The following is a 22746-nucleotide window of genomic DNA, read 5'->3' on the forward strand; positions in this document are numbered from 1 at the left end:
GGAGGGGACTTGAAACTGGGGCAGAGATGCAGGAAGGGGAGACAGATGCAAGCTCTGGAAGCAAGTTTGGGTGCAGGCTCCAGAGGGCACTAAGGGTTTGTGTGCAGACTGCCACTGGGTGGCACTTACAGCTGGTGGCTCCTGGTCAGTGATACAGCAAGGATACATCAGTGATCTACTCGGGCCAGTTCAGGAAGGATGTGGAGAAACTGGAGAGGGTCCAGAAGAGAGCAACGAGAATGATCAAAGGTCTAGAGAACATGACCTATGTAGAAAGGCTGAATGACTTGGGCTTGTTTAGTTTGGAAAAGAGAAGATTGAGGGGGGGACATGATAGCAGTTTTCAGGTATCTAAAAGGGTGTCATAAGGCAGAGGGAGGGAACTTGTTCTTCCTTGCCTCCTGAGGATAGAACAAGAGGCAATGGACTTAAATTGCAGCAGGGGAGGTTCAGGTTGGACATTAGGAAAAAGTTCCTAACTGTCAGGGTGATCAAACACTGGAACGAATTGCCAAGGGAGGTGGTAGAATCTCCATCACTGGAGATATTTAAGAAGAGGTTGGTTAGACGGCTTTCAGGGATGGTCTAGAAAGTGCTTGGTCCTGCCATGAGGGCAGGGGGCTGGACTCGATGGCCTTTCGAGGTCCCTTCCAGTCCTACTCTTCTATGATTCTATGATCGCGGTTGACCAGTTGGTGACCACTGATTTAGGTTATTGCCAAGTTTTGCAGCAAGCCACATAAAAAGTATTAGTGAAATTAATACACACTAACATATTATACAGTGTTTTGTTTATACTTTTCTGAATGTATGTTGAATATTTATATTCCAATTAATTTATTTTTGGACAGGGACACTTCTGTCTTATGTCTTTTTTTTTTTAAAGGAAGTAGTTTGTTAGGTGAAACTTGGTTATGCAAGACAAGTCAGCTTCCCGAAAGGGGTACAGTTATCTGGAAAAATTGTAAACTGCTCCTCTGGAGTAATCTTTGTAACCTGGGCTCTCGGTATCTGAATGGGTGCGTAACAAGCTTTGAAGCTTGAAGTTCCTGATATGAGCCAACCTTTGTTTTCCAAGTACTTACAAAAGTTAGTTTCTTGTTATAGAAATTTATGTTCCTTGATGCTTGTCCTTGGGTTCAGAGGTTATATGTTGGTTAATGCTCACTCCACTTCTGAGGGCCTCATTTTTAATTAATGAAGGCATCTTTTCTTATCTAGTTAGTATATTCACCACTCCTAGTAGGTTTTGCATTTTAACTATTCAGTGCTTCAGGGGGCCTTGGGTCACTTTTAAATATTCTTGTTTAAATCATTTACCTATGTTTGGATTAAATTAACGTTCTGTGATTTTCCTCTACTCTAAAATAGTCTGTTTCCCCCTCCAATTAAGGCCAAAAATTAATACAAATATTTTAAATCTCATTAAAATAGTGATGCAAACTGGCATAAGGGAATGGAGGATCTGGCAATGACAAGACTAGTGAAAATGAATTTTCCTTATAGCTGGCAAGAAACCTGATTAAAGGGTTTGGGAACAGAACAGCGAATACATAGCATTTGCATCGTGCTTCATCCTCAGAGTAGAACAGCTTATCTGAGGTTACCTCTGGAGCAGAGGTAAAATAAAGTAATGATCTTAGACAATAGAAACTTTCCAATCACAGGGGAAAACGTTTATCACTCAGTGCTGTTCGCTATAAGGCGGGGTGGGGGAAGTCTCTCGAAGGAAAATTTCCCCACCTTTGGTATTCTCAGTGACCACAGCTATCTCACTTAACTTAATAGACACTTTTAGAGTATTTTTTTTCTCCTCCCTTATGCCCTATCTAGCTGATTTGTCATTTTTTTCTTAACTTTTTTTTTTTCTTTTTCTTTAAAATTCTCTCCCTCTCGGTTGTCAGGATTCTCCAGATCTGAAGAAGTGGGTCTGTCCCAGGATAGCTCATCACCTAATAAAGAAAATTATTAGCCTTTAAGGTGCTCCAGGACTGCTCTTTTTTGTTTTGTGAAGTAAGGCATGATATCCTCAGAAGACATAGGCCAGAGGTGGTGCTGATTAGATAAAATTTTGCTCAAAAATGGGACTGCAAGCTTTAGCGCAATGATAGTCTGACCACAGGGGTTCAGTTTAGTGATAAACATTACTCAGAAGTTCCACATCACTATGAATTCGTTATTTCATTTTCCTGTAGTGTTTGCTGTGGAAAAATTGTACAAAATATACACTAGTAACTTGGTACAAGTTGATAATTTAATTACTTAATAACATAATAATAGTAGCCTGATTTTGGTTAACAAATAAATTGATACGTAAATCAGAGTTTTAATATCACATACTGCAAATAGCCACAGGAGGCACATTAAAGAGCCACTTGTGGTTCACGAGCCACTGTCTGAGTATCGCTGGTTTAGAGACTCTTCTACCAACCTCTACTCTCATGTACACCAATGAGAGATTCTAAGTGCCAAGATTGACATCTGGGTCTTTGTATCTTCTCTGAGTTGTCCAAGAGCTTTTACAAAAAACAGAAAGGAAAAAAGGCATCTCACTCCATAAACTGGCACTGTCCAAATGGCAGAAACCCTTGCTCTCCCTGGGAACTTGAGACAAATCATGTCTCATGAGTGAGTCATCAGATGGTGTTACTTTTTGAGGAATTGTGCATGAGAATATTAGATTTCATCACATTTTCCTGAGTCAGTCCATGGTCTTTCATGGAACTATTTGTTGTAGCATATTAAAATTTAACTGAAAGATGAAACCAAAAGGAGCATGTCATTATCACGCTTTTAACAAAGCCTATGTAAAATTGTCAGTTAGCCTTATGTTTTAATTTTGAACCCGATATAAAATTCCCTCTTTCTACACAATGTTTTAATGTTTTTTTTTTTAAATAGTTAGAAATCCCTTGACAGATCATTACGTGCCCATCCTCTAATTCCATTTTCCTTGGACAGGTAGGCATTTCTACCCTCAACAGTCTATGGTATGAGATGATCTGAACTTCTCTGCCTTTTTTTTTCTTTTCTATGTTTTTAAAAAACTTATGGACAGCTTTTAAAGGTGGCCACAGAAGAACTGGGCCCTATGCAGTAAAACTTGCTCCTGGGATACATATTTATTATTGATGATCTGTGGAATTGATGCAGTTATTCAAATAGACTTTATTTAGAAATTGACTAAGGGTGTGTATACATTAACACTTATCTGGGTATAACATATGCTGCTCAGAGATGTGAAGAAACCTACTTCCCCCGGGAGTGATTATAACTTCTTTGTGAGAAGCACCAAAGTGGACAGTGCTCTGCCAGTGAAGATACTCCCTTTCCGACATACCTAGTGCCACTAATTGAGGATAATTTAATTATGTCAGTGGGAGAGATCCTCCAATGTGCAGGTGCATCAGTACAGCTGTGCCACTGTAAGGTCTCTGGTGTAGACCTGATCTAACAGTATAAAATACATACATTTCTCTTAAAGTCAGTAAAAGGCATGTGATCTGTATTTACTATCTCAGGGAATAGCCATGTTAGTCTGTAGCTTCACAAATAACAAGTAGTCCTGAGGCACATAGTAAATTTCTTAATCTTTGCTGATTAAATGTGAGCTTCAAGGCTAATGAAAAAGGAATACATTTTATATTTATGTGCTGATTTGTATTACTTATCAGGCTGTAGTGCACCGTCAGCACTGAAACCACTTAACTTACCCATAAAGCCCCCACGTCTTCCAACATTTGCAAAGTCCTTTATTTCCTGGTTTGATAAAAACTATTGCGCTGGGGTTAGTAGGAATGTACCTTCTCATGATAAAATACAGCCCTGGATTTCAGGACTAAATAGTTCAAATTCCTTTTACTGTGCCAGATATATTTTGAAATATGCTTTAGCTATACCCTTGTGAAATTGTATGAACTTTCCCATTGAGGAACTTGGCCATGTGTCATCCAAAGAACTTCCTGGCACAAGGACACTGAGGTGAAGCAAAACCAGAAATAGTAATCGTTCAAAAAGGTTTAAGGATTTGAGTTTCTCATACCTATAAAATTTGCTGCTAATTTAATCTCTCTGGTTATTTCTTGCAGTGAACACCTACCTCTTCATGATGCAAGCCCAAGGCATCATGATTCGTGAGAATATGAGAACAATAGGAGCTCAGGTTTTTGAGCAGGTGGTCCGCAGTGCCTATGCCAAGAGGAACAGCAGCATGAATGACTCAGGTATATTTTTAGTAATTTACTCACTTTGATTAGAATTCCCATTACTGTTGGAAAGTGACTCAACTTAAACATTTATTATTGAGGGGACTGAATGCCTGGGTAGACACAGGAGAGGAACTTGCTTTTAGCTCACCCTTTATATTGTAAATTCTTCAGATTCCTCTAGTAACTTTGAGGTATTTGCAAAATAAGAGAAGAATGGATTCAGGTTAGCATCCTTTCTTCCATCTGTTTTCTAGGTATACAGTGCATAACATCAGTCTCTTAGCACGTATGAAATCACATTCTGTCATCTGGAAAGGACAACAGAAACTAGTATGAAAACACTTATGAGCTTCACCATTCGCATGCAAGAAAGGACCTGAAATTGCCCTACATGTGTATGTTTTGGTTTTTGTTCAGAAGGGGAAGTAGATATAGGGTTTCTGATGCTAGGCTCTCAGACTAAACTACTATGCTGTATTCCCACTAATAAGGTGGTACTAGTTTGACTACTTTGGATATGACTTCTGTATTTTGGTTGAACTAAATTGCTTTTCAAACATCCCTATCCTCCTCCAAAAGTGGCCTACATCTAAATCACCCACAAGAAATTTTCCTGCCAGTTTTCTTAGTCTGGACTTTATCCTTTTATCTCTTTTCTTTAGAGAAGAATTGCAAATTTATGTTATGCTACAAGTTGAATCTCTTTGATCCGGCACACTCATCTAAAAACATTCATACTTTGGCATGATTTTAGTTAGCTGGCTGACCACTTATCATGGGTACGCCCAAGTTTCCCATGGTCCCATAAAGTTTGTTTCCAGACACTAGTTTTGTCTTTCAGTGTTCTGTGCTGTTGTTTCACTGTAATTTACCCCTACATGTCTTCTAAGAGCGTAGTAATCAGGGGAAGGGTTGGTAATGCTGCTAGACAATACTGACCTCCCATGGTCTGGCAAATTTCTCTGGTTCAACACTGGTCAGGTCCCAAGGGTGCCTGACTAGAGATGTTCAACCTGTACTAGGACAGACACAACAAAATTTACAGCCCACAAAAGAGGGAGTTTTGGTGCCTGTCATTTCTTGCACTGTCTCAATTGTTTTCAATTTAGGTAGCACAAGTCAAACTGATAGCAGTGCCATATAAAACAGCTCTAACAGCGTCTGCTGTGCAAAAGCCAGTTAAAATTTATTGGGGGACTGGATACAAAAAATATATGGGGTCTCTCCAGAGCCAGACACTGGTAAGAAATGCCCAGGCAGCTTGAGCTGATGTGGGCAGCCCCAGACCCTCCATCTGCCCAGGATGGCATGCCCCAGAGGGCAGGTGAATAAGCCAGGGGCTGCACTCAGACACCTGTATACTGGCCAAGATAGGTGAGGTGTCTGGGGCTCTCCATGCAGCTCTTTCCATACCTGAGGGTGGTGATATGGCCCAGTGAGCTGGAATGGTTCCCTTTTTAAGCCCTGCCTTAGATGCCCTGATTTTTTTTTCCCTTTTAAACCAAAACTGGGCATTTGTCTTGTTTGCTCTTGCCAACTGATGATTGGCAGGGCAGTGATGGGAGGGAAAGAGGATCTTGTGTCAGCTACATGCAGTGTTGTGAAAAGGGGATTCTGACAAGGCGCACACATTGTCCCATTTTCCCTTTAGAATATGTGCTCGCCCTACCACTGCCTGGCTCCTCCTCTCATACTGACCGGAGGGTGGGGCTTGGAGAAAAGGAAAGGAACCATGATATGGGGCCACAGTTCTGGTGTCAGTGGGCCTCCTGCTTCTTTAGCAGTTCTGGAGCTCCTGCTGGACCCTGGGAGGCCATGCGTTAGTAAGATACTGCTGCTGTCGCTCCATGTCTTCCAGCTTCCAGAATGCACTTACCTAAACTGGAGCTTGCAGATTGAGCCACCTAAAATTGCCTCTTTAATTCCTGTACCCAGAGAAATTCTTTCCTGGTGGAGAATCAAGGATTTTAAAAAATGGAATTTTCTTTTTGGTCTAGGTGAGCAGTTGTCAAACTATGGAATGGGCCTATCAGGGAGGGGCAAGCTGTGTACCTAAGAGATCCAGGTGTCAGCCATGGGTGGCTAGGACTCATGCAGAAGGACCACGCACACCCAGGTGGTGAGGCAGATAGGATAAAGTTAACAGCTGGATTCCCATCACCCTGGGGCTGGCAGCAGTGTTTCCTCTAATCTTTTCTATCCATGTGCAGAATACATTTTTTTATGTTCCTGGCTGCAAGTGTGAATGTACAATGTCTGTGGAAACAAAACCTAGCTGCGGGTGCTTTGCTGATCAACTGGATGGCACTTGATTATCTCCTGAGTAGCTGCACAAGCTCTCAGCTTACAGCAATGGGCTTCAACCTTTTCGAGATGGGACCCATTTTGGCAATTCAGTAAGACTTTGGACCCAAGGCAATTCAGTCCTGTGGGGCTGTGGGGAGAGGTTCTCCCCTGGGAAAATTTTTTGTAAATCTTGATTCTCCCTGCCCCCACCCCCAGTCTTAAATCCCTCAGAGCCACAAATTGCTCCTCCACCTACGTCACACGAATGCAGCTGCCGCCCTCCACTCCTCTTTCGCTGGGTCACCATTGCCTCCTCTGTGCAGCTTCCCCCAGCCCTCCTGCACCCTTCCCCCACCTGCAGTATGGGCAGTTCCCTGCCCTGTTGCGCTGAAATGGGACTCTAATTGGTTTGGAGGACGGATCCATCATGCCTGCTGTTAAACCAATTAAATTGAGTTCCATTTTAGCATGGCAGGGCAGGGACTGGGAGCCGGAGGAATGCAGCAGTGGTGGGTGCTGCTAATGGCTCCTTAAAGTCACATGGCTCAGAGCCACCCAGCTGGTGACTCTTCCTTAGAAAATCTAATGGCGACCGATAGGTTGGGAATCCCGGCTTACAGGAAACACTGGCTGGCAATGGAGCCACGTCCCTTGGTCTCTTCTCTCCCTCTCCTCCCCTAACCCTCCAATTCCTCACCATTAGGCAGCCGTAGGGCTGAAGTAAGGGTGGTGATAAGGCACTAAATTGGTCATGCAAAGCTATGCTTGTTTCTGCACTGCTGCTTGTGTGATGCTGCCTTCAGAGCTGGAGACCAGCATTGTTCTTCATTCTGCTTTGAAAGCCAGATGACAGTATATGTACTTGGGAAGGCTGTGGGGTGGAGAGAGCGTAAGCAGGATAAGTGACTACAGACCCAAAGAAGGGGCGGTCAGCAAATAAATTGGAAACCCACTGCTTAAGGTCAGTGGATCTCAACCTGTCGTACACAGAGGTCATGCAGGCATACATCATCTTACCTAGATATTTACCTAGTTTTACAGCAGGCTGCATAAATTAGTACAAACTAAAATTTCATACAGTGACTTATTTATACTGCTCTTATGCTATACGCTGAAACTTAAGCACCATATTTATATTCTATTTGATTTATTTATAATTAAATTGTAAAAGTGAAAAAAAAGTAGGCAAATTTGCAGTGATAATATGCGGCTATATAAGTCTGATATTATAAAAGAGTCGTTTCTAAGTGAAGAGGAACTTGGGATATTCAAAACAAATCAGACTCCTGAAAGGAGCACAATAGTCCTGAAAGGTTGAGAGCCCCTGGTCTAGGTAATAGTCACTTGCTCTCCTGGCTGCATAAAGAATTCAGACAGGACTTTAGCCAGCATAGCTAAAATGGTCATGCTCACATACCCTCTGCATTTGACTGATGTAGCTATGTCAGAGGAATCCCTACTGTAAATACACACAGCAAACAAACACAGACAAAAAACCCTTATGTTTCTATAGTTTATTGGTTTGGGGTAAAATATTATAAACTGTATTAGCAAGCCTTTGATAGTGTAGAAATAGCCTAATAAATGTAAAACGGTTACTGATTATGAGAGCTGAAGGCATTTCTTACTAAAACTTAGTTAAGCAGACTGCTCCTTTCAGTGTTAAGACAGAACAAATGAGTCACCGTTGCGAAAGTGTCTAGCTACGTTCATGCAGTATCAGGCTGAAATAATGTCAGAGTCTCAGTCAAGCTTCAGAACTTGAGAGTAAATCCCTGCTGTGTCATTGGGTTTGAGTAGTCAGAACAAATGAAGGCAGAGTGTTACAAGACAAATGTTTCTTTTATGAATAAAATTCAGGGTCCTCCCTCTGCCTTACCTTTGTAAAGAGGGTGTGATAGTTGCAGCTATGTGTTTGGTCACATCATTTCTTAAGCTTCCTGACCTTAAATTGAGATCGTTGACCATTTGATAATTAATGCATTCTCAAATTACCCAAGCAACAGGTAGCTCACATTTATACATAAGAACGGCCATTACTGGGTCAGACCAAAGGTCCATCTAGCCCAGCATCCCTTCTGCCAACAGTAGCCAGTGCCAGATGCCCCAGAAGGCATCCCAGAAGGGTGCCACAGGACCCTTCGTTGCTGTTACAGATCCAGACTAACACGGCTACCCCTCCGATACCAGATGCCCCAGAGTGGATGGACTGAACACAGTGATCAAGCGACTTGTCTCCTGCCATCCATCTCTAGTCTCTAACAAACAGAGGCCAGGGACACCATTCCTACCCCCTGGCTAACAGCCATTTATTGCCCTAAACTCCATGAATTTATCGAGCTCTTCTTCGAACTTTCGTATAGTCCTAGCCTTCACAGCCTGCTCTGGCAAGGAGTTCCACAGGTTGACTGACTGTTTGCTATGTGAAAAAGAACTGAATTTGTTTTAAACCTACTTCCCATTAATTTCATTTGGTGTCCTCTAGTTCTTATATTATGGGAACAAGTAAATAACTTTTCTTTATTTACCCTCTCCAAACTGCTCATGATTTTATATACCGCTATCATACCCCGCCCTCAGTCTCTGCTTTTCTAAACTGAAAAGTCTGTCTCTTTAACCATTCCTCATATGGGAGCCATTCCAAACCCCCTAATCATTTTAGTCACCCTTTTCTGAACCTTTTCTAATGCCAAAATATCTTTTTTTAGGTTAGGAGACCACACCTGTATGCAGTATTCAAGATGTGGGCATACCATAGTTTTATAAAGGGGCAGTAAAATATTCTTTCTTTTCTATCCCTTTTTAAATAATTCCTAACAACCTGTTTGTTTTTTTGGACTACTGCTGCACACTGCGTGGATGTTTTCAGAGAACTATCCACAATAACCCTAAGATCTCTTTCCTGATTAGTTGTAGCTAAATTATCCCCCATCATATTGAATGTATGACGGAGGTTATTTTTTCCAATGTGCATTACTTTACATTTATCCACATTAAATTTCATTTGCCATTTTGTTCCCCAGTCACTCAGTTTGGTGAGATCTTTTTGAAGTTCTTAAGTCTGCTTTCGTCTTGACTATATTGAACATTTTAGTGTTGTCTGCAAACTTTACCACCTCACTACTTACCCTTTTCTCTAGATCATTTATGAATAAGTTGAATAGAATTGGTCCTAGGACTGACCCTTGGGGAACACTACTCGTTACCCTTCTCCATTTAGAAAATTTACCATTTATTCCTACCCTGTTTCCTGTCTTTTAACCAGTTCTCAATCCAAGAAAGGATCTTCCCTCTTATCCCATGACAGCCTAATTTACACAAGAGCCTTTGGTGAGGGACTTTGTCAAAGGCTTTCTGGAAATCGAAGTATACTATATGTACTGGATCCCCCTTTGCCTCCATGTTTGTTAACCCTTTTGAAGAATTTTAATAGATTAGTAAGACATGATTTCCCTTTACAGAAACCATGTTGACTTTTGCCCAACAAATTGTTCTTCTACATGTCTTCAGTGTCAGATTAAAAGACTAGAATTTGCAGTGGGTTTGACAACTCAGTGTGTTCAGTCTATTTTAATATGTGAAAATAGATTAAAACAATTTTGTCCAAGCTTCTGAAAACTAAGCCCATACATTAAGTGAAAAGAAACCAATTTAATCCCTTCTTTTCTCTACCGTTGCATGTGGCAGTAAAGGCTGACGCATCTTTTCACAGAATCACAGAATAACAGGGCTGGAAGGGACCTCAGGAGGTCATCTAGTCTAGCCCCCTGCTTCAAGCAAGATCAACTCCCACTAAGTCATCCCAGCCAGGACCTTGTCCAGCCGTGACTTAAAAACCTTGAGGGATGGAGAATCCACCACCTCTCTAGGCAACGCATTCCAGTGCTTCACCACCCGCCTGCTGAAGTAGTTTTTCCTAATATCTAACCTACACCTTTACCTCTTCAACTTCAGACCATTACTCCTTGTTCTGCCATGTGACACCACTGAGAACAGTTTCTCACCCTCCTTTTTAGAGCTCCCCTTCAGGAAGTTGAAGGCTGCTATTAAATCACCTCGAAGTCTTCTCTTCTGTAAACTAAACAAGCCCGAATCCTTCAGCCTCTCCTCATAGGTCTTGTGCTCCAGACCCTTAATCATTTTTGTTGCCCTTCGCTGAACCTGCTCCAGCAAATCCACATCCTTTTTATACTGGGGGGTCCAAAACTGGACAGAATGTTCCAGATGTGGCCTCACCCAGTGCTGAATAAAGAGGAATAATTACTTCTGTAGATCTGCTCGAAATGCTCCTCCTAATGCACCCTAGTATGCCGTTAGCCTTCTTAGCTACAAGGGCACACTGTTTACTCATATCCAGCCTTTCATCCACCATAACCCCTAGGTCCCTTTCCATTGTACTGCTGCTGAGCCAGTCGGTCCCCAGCCTGTAACAGTGTTTTGGATTCTTCTGCCCCAGGTGCAGGACTCTACACTTCTCCTTATTGAACCGCATCAGATTTCTTTTGGCTCAGTCCTCGGATTTATCCCAGTCCCTCTGGATTCTTTCTCTACCCTCCAAGGAATCTACCTCTCCCCCTAGTTTTGTGTCATCCGCAAACTTGCTGAGGGTGCAATCCAGTCCCTCATCCAGGTCATTAATAAAGATGTTGCATAACACCGGCCCCAGAACCGAGCCTTGCGACACTCGGCTTGAAACAGACCGCCACCCAGATATTGAGCCATTGACCACTACCCATTGGGCCTGACCATCAAGCCAGCTTTCTATCCATCTTATAGTCCAAGGATCCAATCCATATTTCCTTAACTTGTGGACAAGAATGTTGTGGGAGACCGTACCAAAAGCCTTGCTGAAGTCAAGGTGTGTCACATCCACTGACTTCCCCATGTCCACAGAGCTTGTTACCTCGTCATAGAAGCTAATCAGATTAGTCAGGAAGGACTTGCCCCTGGTGAATCCATGTTGGCTACTTTTGATCACTTTCCCCTCTTCTAAGTGCTCCAAAATGGATTCCTTGAGGATTCCCTCCACTATTTTCCCAGGGATTGAAGTAAGGCTGATGGGTCTATGGTTCCCTGTATTGTCCTTCTTTCCTTTTTTAAAGATGGGCACTACGTTTGCCTTCTTCCAGTCATCCGCTATCTCCCCTGATCTCCAAGAGTTTTCAAGGATAATGGCCAAAGGTTCAGCAATGACCTCTTCCAATTCCCTCAGTACCCTGGGGTGCATTAAATCCAGACCCATGGACTTGTGCACATCTAGTTTTTCTAGATAGCTCAGAACTTGTTCCTTCCCCACAGATGGCTGCCCTCCACCTTCCCATAATGCATCGTCCAGGACTGTCATGGGGAATCTTTTATGAATCTGGTGTTCCCCTCTTCATCCATTTGTTTGGATCCCTCATGCTGTATGCCCTGTAGTTTGTGAAGGTCTGGTGTAGATCTCTAATACACTTCCTCTTCTCTTATGTGTCATGAAAATTGAAATGGCTAACAATCTCAGAATTATCAATGTACCACATTGTCATCAGCTTTCCCTCCCATTGAAGTGAACGGGACTGCTCACACCTCAGAGCCCTAGTATCAGACATTCTGCAAACTCTCAAGTAGATCACTGTCTCAGTGACACTGTTTTGTTCTTTGAAGGTTTTTTTCACCACTATAACAGTGAGAAACTTTATTTTTAAATGAATGTGGAGACTCTGAAGAACAATGGAGTTTTGTCTGTACTCCCCACAGTGGGGAATGCCTGCCACCTTTTGGTCCAAGACACACATTGTTGACCTTGTCTTTGCTAATATAAACAGATATCATAGTGTATACATAGTTAAAAGAAGAAAAATATCCTCCTGTGATTGTCCCCAGAGAGAGGAAGTAAATGGGTTGTGTCTGAGAAGTGCTAGTCACACCCATATGCATCTGGAAAGTGAGTGGATACCATGGTGTTGAGGGCTCTGTGTAGGAACTTGAACAGAATATGAGCCTAACAATTCTGTAGAGCACAGCTTCTTTTTTTTTTAAGAATATAAAGAAAATGATCTCTCTAGAACAGGCTCCAAACTAGACACCTGTTTTGAGTTGTACTATAAAACCACTATATTGAGAAGAGTCTGTTCTCACTAACGTAATTATTTGCAGTGTTTTATAGCCATTTTGGTCTCGGAATGTGAGACACACAAGGAAGGAATCTTTGATTTAAATAATTACCTATAATCATGTTTTGCATTTGTGCTGTAGTTATTTTTTAGAGAAATGGTTTTTTTCCCTTGTTTGGTGTAACCATCAAAACATGTTGCTTTGAAACCCAAATACATCTTTTATTACAGGAGATTACAGTGCAGCTATAGGTACTTGTTGAAGCAGTTATGCAGCTCATGCACTTAATATTTTTCAAGTTGCATTTGAGTAGAAATTCAACTAAAGCAAATATACAGAGAGCATTTTAAAACTTGTTTTTAAATTATCTCAAATACACATTTTTCCTTAAGTATACTGTATATCAAAGTATATTTTGCATTTAAAACTGATTTAATAAATGTGTCTGGTCACCATGGGCCAGATCTTCAAAATATTTTGGTACCTATAGATACAGCTAACCTTGTGGGATTTTCAAGACCATTTAAAGCACATGAGGTGCCTAACTCTCATTTTAATGCAACAAAATAGAAATCAATGGGAATTGGTGCCTAGCCGCCTTTATTTTCTTTTTAAAATTCAAGTATGCACCAAATACCAATTTTTACATGCTTCTGTATCTTCAAAAATCTGGCTCCAAGGCCTCCTATTCTTGAGAATTAGATTCCATTCTTGTCCCCTTGGTTTACATGCATAGATTGGAAGCTATGAATAAGTAAGCTTTCCAGTTTTTTCAGTTCCTCAGTAGTCTTTCAGCTTTAAACAAATGAGTCCAAATGAAGAAATAGTTTCTCTACACTTGCTAGCTAGATGGAACCAAAAGTAATCAAGGTAAAAGCTTTTTACACAACAAAGTATTTACCTTGGGGGAAAATGGAATCACCATCATTTGCTTCTTTATAATGACTGAAAAGAATATAGGTACTTAATGCAGTGCATGACAGTGAGGTGTTGGTTTGAGGTGACATCAGAAATTAGCGTTTTCCCCTTGATTTTTGTGTATACTTCTTAAGTTTCCTTTATTTCCTAAAATTTGAGGATTCTTTAACTCAGGCTACGTCTACACGTGCAGCCAACATCGAAATAGCTTATTTCGATGTTGCGACATCGAAATAGTCTATTTCGATGAATAACGTCTACACGTCCTCCAGGGCCGGCAACGTCGATGTTCAACTTCGACGTTGCTCAGCCCAACATCGAAATAGGCGCAGCGAGGGAACATCTACACGTCAAAGCAGCACACATCGAAATAGGGATGCCAGGCACAGCTGCAGACAGGGTCACAGGGCGGACTCAACAGCCAGCCACTCCCTTAAAGGGCCCCTCCCAGACACAGTTGCACTAAACAACACAAGATACACAGAGCTGACAACTGGTTGCAGACCCTGTGCCTGCAGCATAGATCCCCAGCTGCCGCAGCAGCAGCCAGAAGCCCTGGGCTAAGGGCTGCTGCCCACGGTGACCATAGAGCCCCGCAGGGGCTGGAGAGAGAGCATCTCTCAACCCCCCAGCTGATGGCCGCCATGGAGGACCCAGCAATTTCGACATTGCGGGACGCGGATCGTCTACACGGTCCCTACTTCGACGTTGAACGTCGAAGTAGGGCGCTATTCCTATCTCCTCATGAGGTTAGCGACTTCGACGTCTCGCCGCCTAACGTCGAAGTTAACTTCGAAATAGCGCCCGACGCGTGTAGACGCGACGGGCGCTATTTCGAAGTTGGTGCCACTACTTCGAAGTAGCGTGCACGTGTAGACGCAGCTTCAGTGTGATATTCAATTATTAGCAGAGGTTGTTAATTTCAATGGGGTTTTATTTTTTTAATTCACCTCCTCCCCCAACTTTTAAAATAGTTATCCAGATGTATTTAGTGTCCAGCAAGAAAACCACTTCTGGTCATGTAGTGTTAACAGATCGTGTCATGTACTGCTGTGTACAACATATTTGTATAGCCTCTATTAAACTGTAAGCTTTTTTGGGACAGGGATTCTTTTTGTTCTGCTGAGACAGTACTTAATACCATTTGGGAACTAGTAACAGAGAGAAAGCCGTGCTAGTCTATATACGATCAAAACAAAAAAGCAGTCTAGTAGCACTTTAAAGACTAACAGAATAATTTACTAGGTGATGAGCTTTCGTGGGACAGACCCACTCCTTCAGATCGTAGCCACACCAGAACAATCTGTTCTGGTGTGGCTACGATCTGAAGGAGTGGGTCTGTCCCACGAAAGCTCATCACCTAGTAAATTATTCTGTTAGTCTTTAAAGTGCTACTAGACTGCTTTTTCACTTGGGAATTGTTTTCTTGGAGTTAGGCAAAGAGGTGTTAAGTGACTTGTCGATAATTCTGTGTGTGGCGAGTGGGCAGGCATAAAACCTAGTCCCCAGGCTTTTTTCCCCTATTTGTAAAGTGAGATGACATTAGATTCAAAAGGCAGATTCTACAGAAAATATCTTGATTCCTAAACCCTTTATTTTATGAGAGGTACAGTATCTTTATTTAGATGTCATATGTTACACATAATTCAGAAGTTTCTCCTAATGTTTGAAAGCAATTGCAGCTTCCCTTTTGATCTCAGCAGTTGTCTAAAGTAGCTATTTATGAAACACTTTGGAAAAGAATAGAGTATGCAATGTCTGCAGAAAACTGAAATGCATTTCTTGGAAGCTCGGAACCTTTTTGAAATAAATGAAACTCAGTGATGAATCTGCTTACATGTTACTGAAAACTAAGAGAGCTGCTTTGGAGAAACATGCCCTTTGGATACTGTAACATGGTCTGCCATAGTGTCAGCCTCCGTTATCCTTTATTTCCAGTTATCTGAAAATTAGTTAGTTTTTTGTTTAAGGCACTGACCTGAACTGCAATCAGCAGTATTCAAATGGGCAGTCTTGAAAATGCAAATGGACGCTCTTTGCATATTCACTCACTGGCAGATGCTGCCGCCAGCACAAAAAAAGCTGTAAATGTGGTTCTTCTGGTGAAGCTCCCCCTGACTCCCGCCGCCCCGTTGATGGCAGCCTCTTATACCTGGAAGAAATCAGGCATAAGAGGTTGCTGATATAGGGTGGATTTTTGCCGTCAGAGCCACATTTACACAGCTCTTTTTGTGCCGTAGATAGGGTCTGCTGGTGAGCAAATATGGAAATGAAGTGCAGTTTGCATTTTCGAGACCGCCGATTTGCATACTGCTGACAGCAGTTCATATCAATTTAACCAGAGCCAAAATGGTGGCTGCCTCTGGAGCTGCTGAGTAGTCAGCTGCAGTGGGGGGAAGCCAGCAGGTTAAACCTGGGGTCGAGGGTGTGGTTTGGGGCTCAGACGGTTTAAATCTGGGGTTGGGATGGCAGTTTGGGGTTCAGAGGGGTTAAACCTGGGGTTGGGATGGCAGTCTGGGGCCGAAGGGGTTAAACCTAGAGGGGTGCAGTTTGCAGGTGGGGGTAAAGCTGGGGAATGGGGGTAACTTAAATTTCTAACTGATAAAAATCATTGTATACGTACTTTCCTTAAAATAGGGGTTACAAAAAGTACCATTTGACTTTTTTTTATATATTAAGGACTGTCTCATTCACATGCATTGCAGTTATTGAAGTATTGAATTTTGTAACTGAATTTGAAAAATGGCTTGTCGCTGTTTCAGTTGCAGACCCCTGTGTTAGTGTAATCTAACCCTCAGGAAATGACCCATGTGCCTTTCTTATGGTCCTTTCAGCATTAGCTGGTCTGGCTAGCAGAAATATTGGGGCAGTTCCTGAATGTTCACTTGGTGCCAAATGTGCGCTGTCTGTAGAAATAGCCAGGCAAAGAAACTCTAGTCTGATCATGGCAAACCAAGGAATAAAGCTGTGTGGAAATGCATGCTAGTCAAGGATGCGTTAGTGCATTGTAGTTGATGTCCTGTCAGTCCACTGTAGTTGTGACGTAGTCAGCTAAATGGTTTTATTACTAATAGAATATTGAGAATCGAAAATCCTGCATAGCTTAAGTAGCTTTTTCTTTTACCCTACCTAGATTATCCTCTTGATTTGAACCACAGTGAAACCTTTCTGCAAACCACAACTTTTCTTCCTGAAGATTTTACCTACTTTCCAAACCATACCTGTCCCGAGAGACTCCCTTCTATGAGTGAGTAGTGCCGTGACTCATTGTCTTCTCCCCTCCCTATCCTCGCCTCCATGTTGCCCCTTCCTTCCAGGTTACAACCTAGAAAGAGCCCCTTTTCCTGTGTGAGTGGGAGGAGGTAGGAAAAATATGCTGTTTTATTACAAGTTCTGCACCATCACAGTTTGGTGTATACTGCAGTCTTTGGGAAATGGAGAGCTGTACTGATAACAATTAAAATATACCCATCTGCAAGACCCACATGTGGGGGTATCTTCCCTGCTTTACCCAACTGCTCCAGAGTCCTTGTTTGTTCCTGCATGTTTTTGGATGGTGTGTTGTAGTACCATTTTTCTATCTCCTGAGGTATGTGCTGCACCTTTTTATTTAGCTATGTTTGATGTTTGGGGAATGAAGAGAAATGCTGTTCTGGAAGCACAAATGCGGGAAATCATTGAGCGTCTTTGGGAAACAGTTTGTCTGAAAGACTTTTCCTTTTAAAGCAAGAATCCCATCATTTGGACAATTTTAATCAAAAAGTTGTGCAACATGAACCAGTGAAAACTCAGTTATTCACAGGAGCTTTTCAGTATCATTAGTGGTTGTTATGGAGTGATAGAAGTTCTTGCTTTCTTACTTCTCTTCAATGGTTAATGCAACATTTGCAAACCTAGACTAGCCCTGGAAAAAGAGTAATGGAATAGAATCAATGGGATCGCCAAACTTCCTCTTAAAAATCCTGTTATGAATTTCACTGGGCAAGCATGTCTTCCTTTTGCTTTGGTCAGAAAATAGGTGGCATGTTGGGAAGCCACGTGCTAGTCGGGAAAGAAGGAACTAGAAACATCGTGCCAACTGTTTCAGATTGAAAATTGGCTTTTGACAAAAGAAGCTTTCCTGTGAGAAGTCTCTCTGCTGAAGATGTGTACTTTTTGTCAAATCTCATGATTTAGATTTAGAAATGCTGCTGCAATTCCTTATGCTCCTGCTTCCTTCTAAAGGCTGGGCTCCCCAGTGCAGACTACAGCCGTTACTGTGCACCATGATACACTGCCTCACCTTCAAGAGGGAAGACCATGATGCATCATGGGATATGTAGTCTGATTGGGGGCCCAGCTTATAGAGCAGAATGGAAGCATGAGGTACTGTAGTAACATTTGCTGTTTGGCTTTTTTCATAGCTGGCAGGGAGGAAAAGACCCATTTCACGTTTAGCCCTCCAAGTAAGTGTATGAAAATTGAAGTGGGTAGAAATATGCATGCTGATAAGGTAGGACCATGAGACTGAAGTGTGAGAGAAGCCTGAGGTGCACCGTCTCTTGCTGGGACTGATATAGTGACCTCTTCTTTCCACTGTGTGTACAGAGGGCCCAATTGATGTAAATATGAGTGAAATCAGAATGGAAGATATCCATCAATTATTCTCTAAAGACCCAGCTATCAAGCTAGGAGGCCATTGGAAACCTGATGACTGCCTGCCTCGCTGGAAGGTAAACCATAGCTTCAAAACAACCATAGTCTCCATTAAAACGTGATGCCATTTTTGAGCACAAAGGAATGAAAACAATGATATTGGCAAGAACTCGGCTAAGGTTACATTTTGGTATTTCACAGAAAAATACCTTAAGTTGCATGACAAATAACAGAAGAATATCTGTAACAAAGGGACTTCTTGTCTGGCTACAGCAGTCCTCCATAAATTAGTAGCTCCAGGGGCCCATTGCCTTGTGCTAGATGGGTCAGTGCTTCATATCTCGTACATGAAAGTGTTGGAGAGGGTTGTATGTTGGTAATGAACCTTGGGCCATATCAGCTCTGTACCAGCAGACAGTGGCTGAAAGATGTTGTGTGCAGATTGCCTTTTAGTGGTTGTACAGTTAGTTTCAGTCTAGTTCCTAGGTGACAGGCATACAGATCACCAAATTTACCTCTGGTTTTGAGCAAGAATTAGGCCACGAAAACAGGGTAACATGGACCTTGGAGACAACAAGTGTGTCTTTGCTAGAGGAGCTCCCTGCTTAGGAAAGAGGAGTCAGATTAACAATATGGTATAGGAGAATCGTACTATTTTTTCAGTTGAAAGAGATTTTATAGAGGATTTTGATAGTCTCTCACCCTGACCCAACATAAAACTTAGTTAAGGTTTGAAAGAAATTTCATCTCTCCAAAGTAGTATATAGGATAAAAAGGTAGAGTGCTGAAAATGCACAAAATAAAGGAAACATGAGTGAATGCCAACACACAATTGTCTACTCCCTTGTTGTATGTTGCACTATAAAATAATCCTGCCTGGCACCCCACAAAATGGGTTGGATCTGTAGGCCTCTCCCATCGACATTGTCTGTGGTCCTGTGGTTGTAAGCTCACATACATGTGGCTTCAGGTATACCCAGTGCCCTGAGCAAAAGGTTTGTGGACTGCCAAAGTGAAATCTGATTTCTAGATATAGTAATAACTACCTGATGTCTTCCATCTCTTAGGTGGCAATACTAATACCATTCCGCAATCGTTATGAACATCTTCCAGTTCTCTTTCGGCATCTTATTCCAATGCTACAGCGCCAACGTTTACAGTTCGCATTTTATGTCATTGAGCAAGTGAGTCACCTTCCATGTATACACAGGGCATTTTTTTCAGTCTAATCCATCAAAGGCAATAACTACAGAAAAATGAAATTTGCTGGTGTGTGACAGGTTTGCTGTCCATTGAATTTCACTTATAAAAGGAAGTCCTGTGGCGCCTTTATAGACTAACAGATATTTTGGAGCATAAGCTTTTGTGGGCAAAGACTGACAAAATCATATTACTATATGGTCTATAAGGTGCCACAAGACTTCTTGTTGTTTTGAACATGCAGACTAACACGGCTACCTCTCTGATACTTACAAAAGGCTCTTTACTGCTTTCTGCCCTCAGTTATTGCACAATGATGGCAAATTTCCAAAGTGTCTCCTGTGTGTATTTTTGTTCATTAGGCAGATAACATACTGTAGGCTTCTAAAGGTCACTTTCGAACATTGCCATGTGCACAATAACTACCTTCTCAAAGTATGCCATTCACCTGAATGTTATGTTGGATGCAGACACTCCCTGAATGCTTCTGGAGAAATTAGTGTCTTAGAATAAATTAGGTTAGTTTAGCGCATGTGTCTATTGTTAAACCAGGGCAAGAGTTTACAAAAACAGGAATTTAAGGGGGTTCTCGCTTGAATTTATGTGGGAGAGGCCATATGAAGATTGACAAACTTCCAAACATGCACTTGTCTACACTAGCAAGTTCTTTTGAAAGATTTTTTGAAAGACGGGGCCCTCTGCTTTGAAAAAGCAGTCCTCGTGGATCCGGACTTTTTGATCCCAGGCCTGTTCTTTTGAAGGAGTGGGGGCTGTGTGGATTCTCTCTATCGAAAGAGCAGATTGCTCTTTCAATCCGCTTTTCTGTGTGCAGGCATACTCTTTTTGAAAGAAGTGTTTGTGGAAGAGATCTTCCAGAAGAACTTATTTCAAAAGACCACTGTAGTGTAGATGCAGCCATAGTGTACCTAGAGTTTGTGTGTGTGTATGTATGTGTACAAATTTTATATGTAATATATGAATTGTATATTAAGCTACTCCTGAGAAACTACTCTATTTCCTAGGCTGGTAATCAACCATTCAACCGTGCCATGCTCTTCAATATTGGCTTTCGAGAAGCAATGAAGGACTTGGACTGGGATTGTCTGATCTTTCATGATGTGGACCACATACCAGAAAATGATCGTAACTATTATGGATGTGGACAAATGCCAAGACATTTTGCAGCCAAGCTGGATAAATATATGTACCTGTGAGCACGTATATTCCTGATTTATGCAATAATAAAGAGGAGTGGCTAGCTTTTATTTAATTTCAGTTCAGTTTTCAGATTTTGCACAAGTAAATATATCAGCAACAGAGGCAAACATCCCAATAGCTCAAGGATTTATTTAGCTGCATCCAGGAGAATGGCTGTTCTGACGTGCAGTGAGCTGGCAACTGCATCAACCCTGACCTGTGATACTGTTCACACAGGTTTGACTAATGCACTCTCTTTTATTTAGGCTCCCTTATAATGAGTTCTTTGGTGGAGTGAGTGGCTTGACAGTGGAACAGTTTCAGAAAATCAATGGCTTTCCTAATGCATTCTGGGGTTGGGGTGGAGAAGATGACGACCTTTGGAACAGGTACTGATGTGTGTCTTATCTTGTGCCTTCCCAAAGGATATGGGGATGGACAGGCTTCCACGCAGACATTCCTATGGCATGATGCTTTTGTTCACTAATGATTTCTTATCAGACCATCTAACTCCTGACACCTGGTAAAAGTGGCACAAACAATAGTGGCTGGCTTGGTACAGGAATGTGCTGCCATCAGGGTTAGAGATGTATTTCCTTGTGCACACAGTCCCCACCTAGCTTCTTGATGGTGGAAGCACCACAGGGTTTTTCTTCCTTTTTCTAAGGGAAAGGGAGGGGGGGTTTGATCAAAAGCATACTACTGTGAACTGGCTTTAAGCCCATCTTCTTAAAGCCTTAATTTTATTGAGCAGCTTGCAGACATCTCCAGCTGTTTGATTGCCTAAAGGAGGGGCTTTACACAACATGTGACAAGAAGCCATCTCTCTCCACCATACACAGTGTGAATTGGCTCTGGAGTTATTTCATACCTTCTCCATAAGGGGGAAGGAGAGAGGGAGATAAATGAAATGCCCTTTGAGGTGTCCTGATAAATGGAAGGACTGAGGTTTGAGTCCATTCTACTAAAGCAAATTTGATTGAATGCTCATAACTGCCAGAGAATGAGGAAACACAGTTCTTACCATAGGTGACTTTGTAAAATTGTACTGGGTATTATTTCTCATATTGACATTCATCTGAGGACCAGTTTGACTTCTTAGCTATAACTGAATGGATTGAATGCAGCTCAGTCTGCCCAAAGCCTGAACTGGTTGAAATCTTCCCACTTTAGTTAGCTAGCTGATGAAAACTTGTACTTGCTGCACATAAGTATGTTGTGGCTCATGATCTTTCAGTGTCTGCAAGTATTGAATTTGCCACAATCAGCCTAATCTTTGTAATACAGGGTACAGTATGCAGGCTACTCAGTGACTCGACCAGAAGGAGACGCTGGGAAATACAAGTCAATTCCGCACCATCATCGAGGCGAAGTGCAGTTCTTGGGAAGGCAAGTGAGATTTTTATTACTGAAGATTCATGTTTCATTCTGAAGGGTACCAAAATCATCACATCACTAGATACATCCATTATGTGCCTACACCTTCAATACTGAGGCCAATAACATTTCAGAAAAAGATGCCAAAAATAATCAGCGGGATGGAACAGCTCCCATATGAAAGACGGAAAAACCTGGGTCTGTTCAGTTTAGGAAAGAGATGACTAAGGGGGGATATGATAGAGATCTATAAAATCATGAATGATATGAAGAAGGCAAATAGATAAGTATTGTTTAACTCTTCACACGATACAGAAACCAGGTGTCACCTGATGAAATTAATAGGTTGCAGGTTTAATGCAAACAAGAGGAAGTTTTTCAGGCAACAGACAGCTAATCTGAGGAACTAGTTGCCACATGATGTTGTGATGGTGAACGTATAGCTGGGTTCAAAAAAGAACTGAGTTAGTTCATGGGAAGATAGGTCCCTCAATGACTGTTAACCAAAATGATCAGAGACCCAGTCTGGTGCTTGGGATGACCCCAGTCTTCTGACTACCAGAAACTGGAAGTGATAGATCAGGTGGATCACTCCAAAATTGTCCTGTTCAGTACACACTCTAGAAATCTTTGGTATGGGCTATTTTCAGAGCCAGGATGCTGGACAAGATGGACCATGGTCCAATCCTATGTGGCAGCTCATATGTTCTAATGTTAGGTAGTCGAGTACTTCACAAATTCTCATTCATACTGTGTATATGAGATTCACTTCATTTATCTGCAGGATGAAATGTGGCAGCTGTCAAGCAATGCACAGAATTTCTTCACAATA

General features: G+C 41.9%; 1 protein-coding gene across 1 annotated transcript in view; it reads left to right on the top strand.

The window, feature by feature from the left end:
• Positions 1-22746, top strand: part of B4GALT5 (beta-1,4-galactosyltransferase 5) — a 70805-nt gene that overhangs the window by 41489 nt on the left and 6570 nt on the right. Inside the window, exons 2-8 of the mRNA XM_075011883.1 lie at positions 4089-4223; positions 16639-16752; positions 18093-18217; positions 19208-19324; positions 20363-20550; positions 20804-20926; positions 21825-21926. Coding sequence (XP_074867984.1) covers positions 4089-4223; positions 16639-16752; positions 18093-18217; positions 19208-19324; positions 20363-20550; positions 20804-20926; positions 21825-21926 — 904 coding nt within the window. The remainder of the gene's footprint in view (positions 1-4088; positions 4224-16638; positions 16753-18092; positions 18218-19207; positions 19325-20362; positions 20551-20803; positions 20927-21824; positions 21927-22746) is intronic.

Source organism: Carettochelys insculpta, chromosome 17 (genome assembly GCF_033958435.1).
Source record: "Carettochelys insculpta isolate YL-2023 chromosome 17, ASM3395843v1, whole genome shotgun sequence".
Lineage (NCBI taxonomy): Eukaryota > Metazoa > Chordata > Testudines > Carettochelyidae > Carettochelys > Carettochelys insculpta.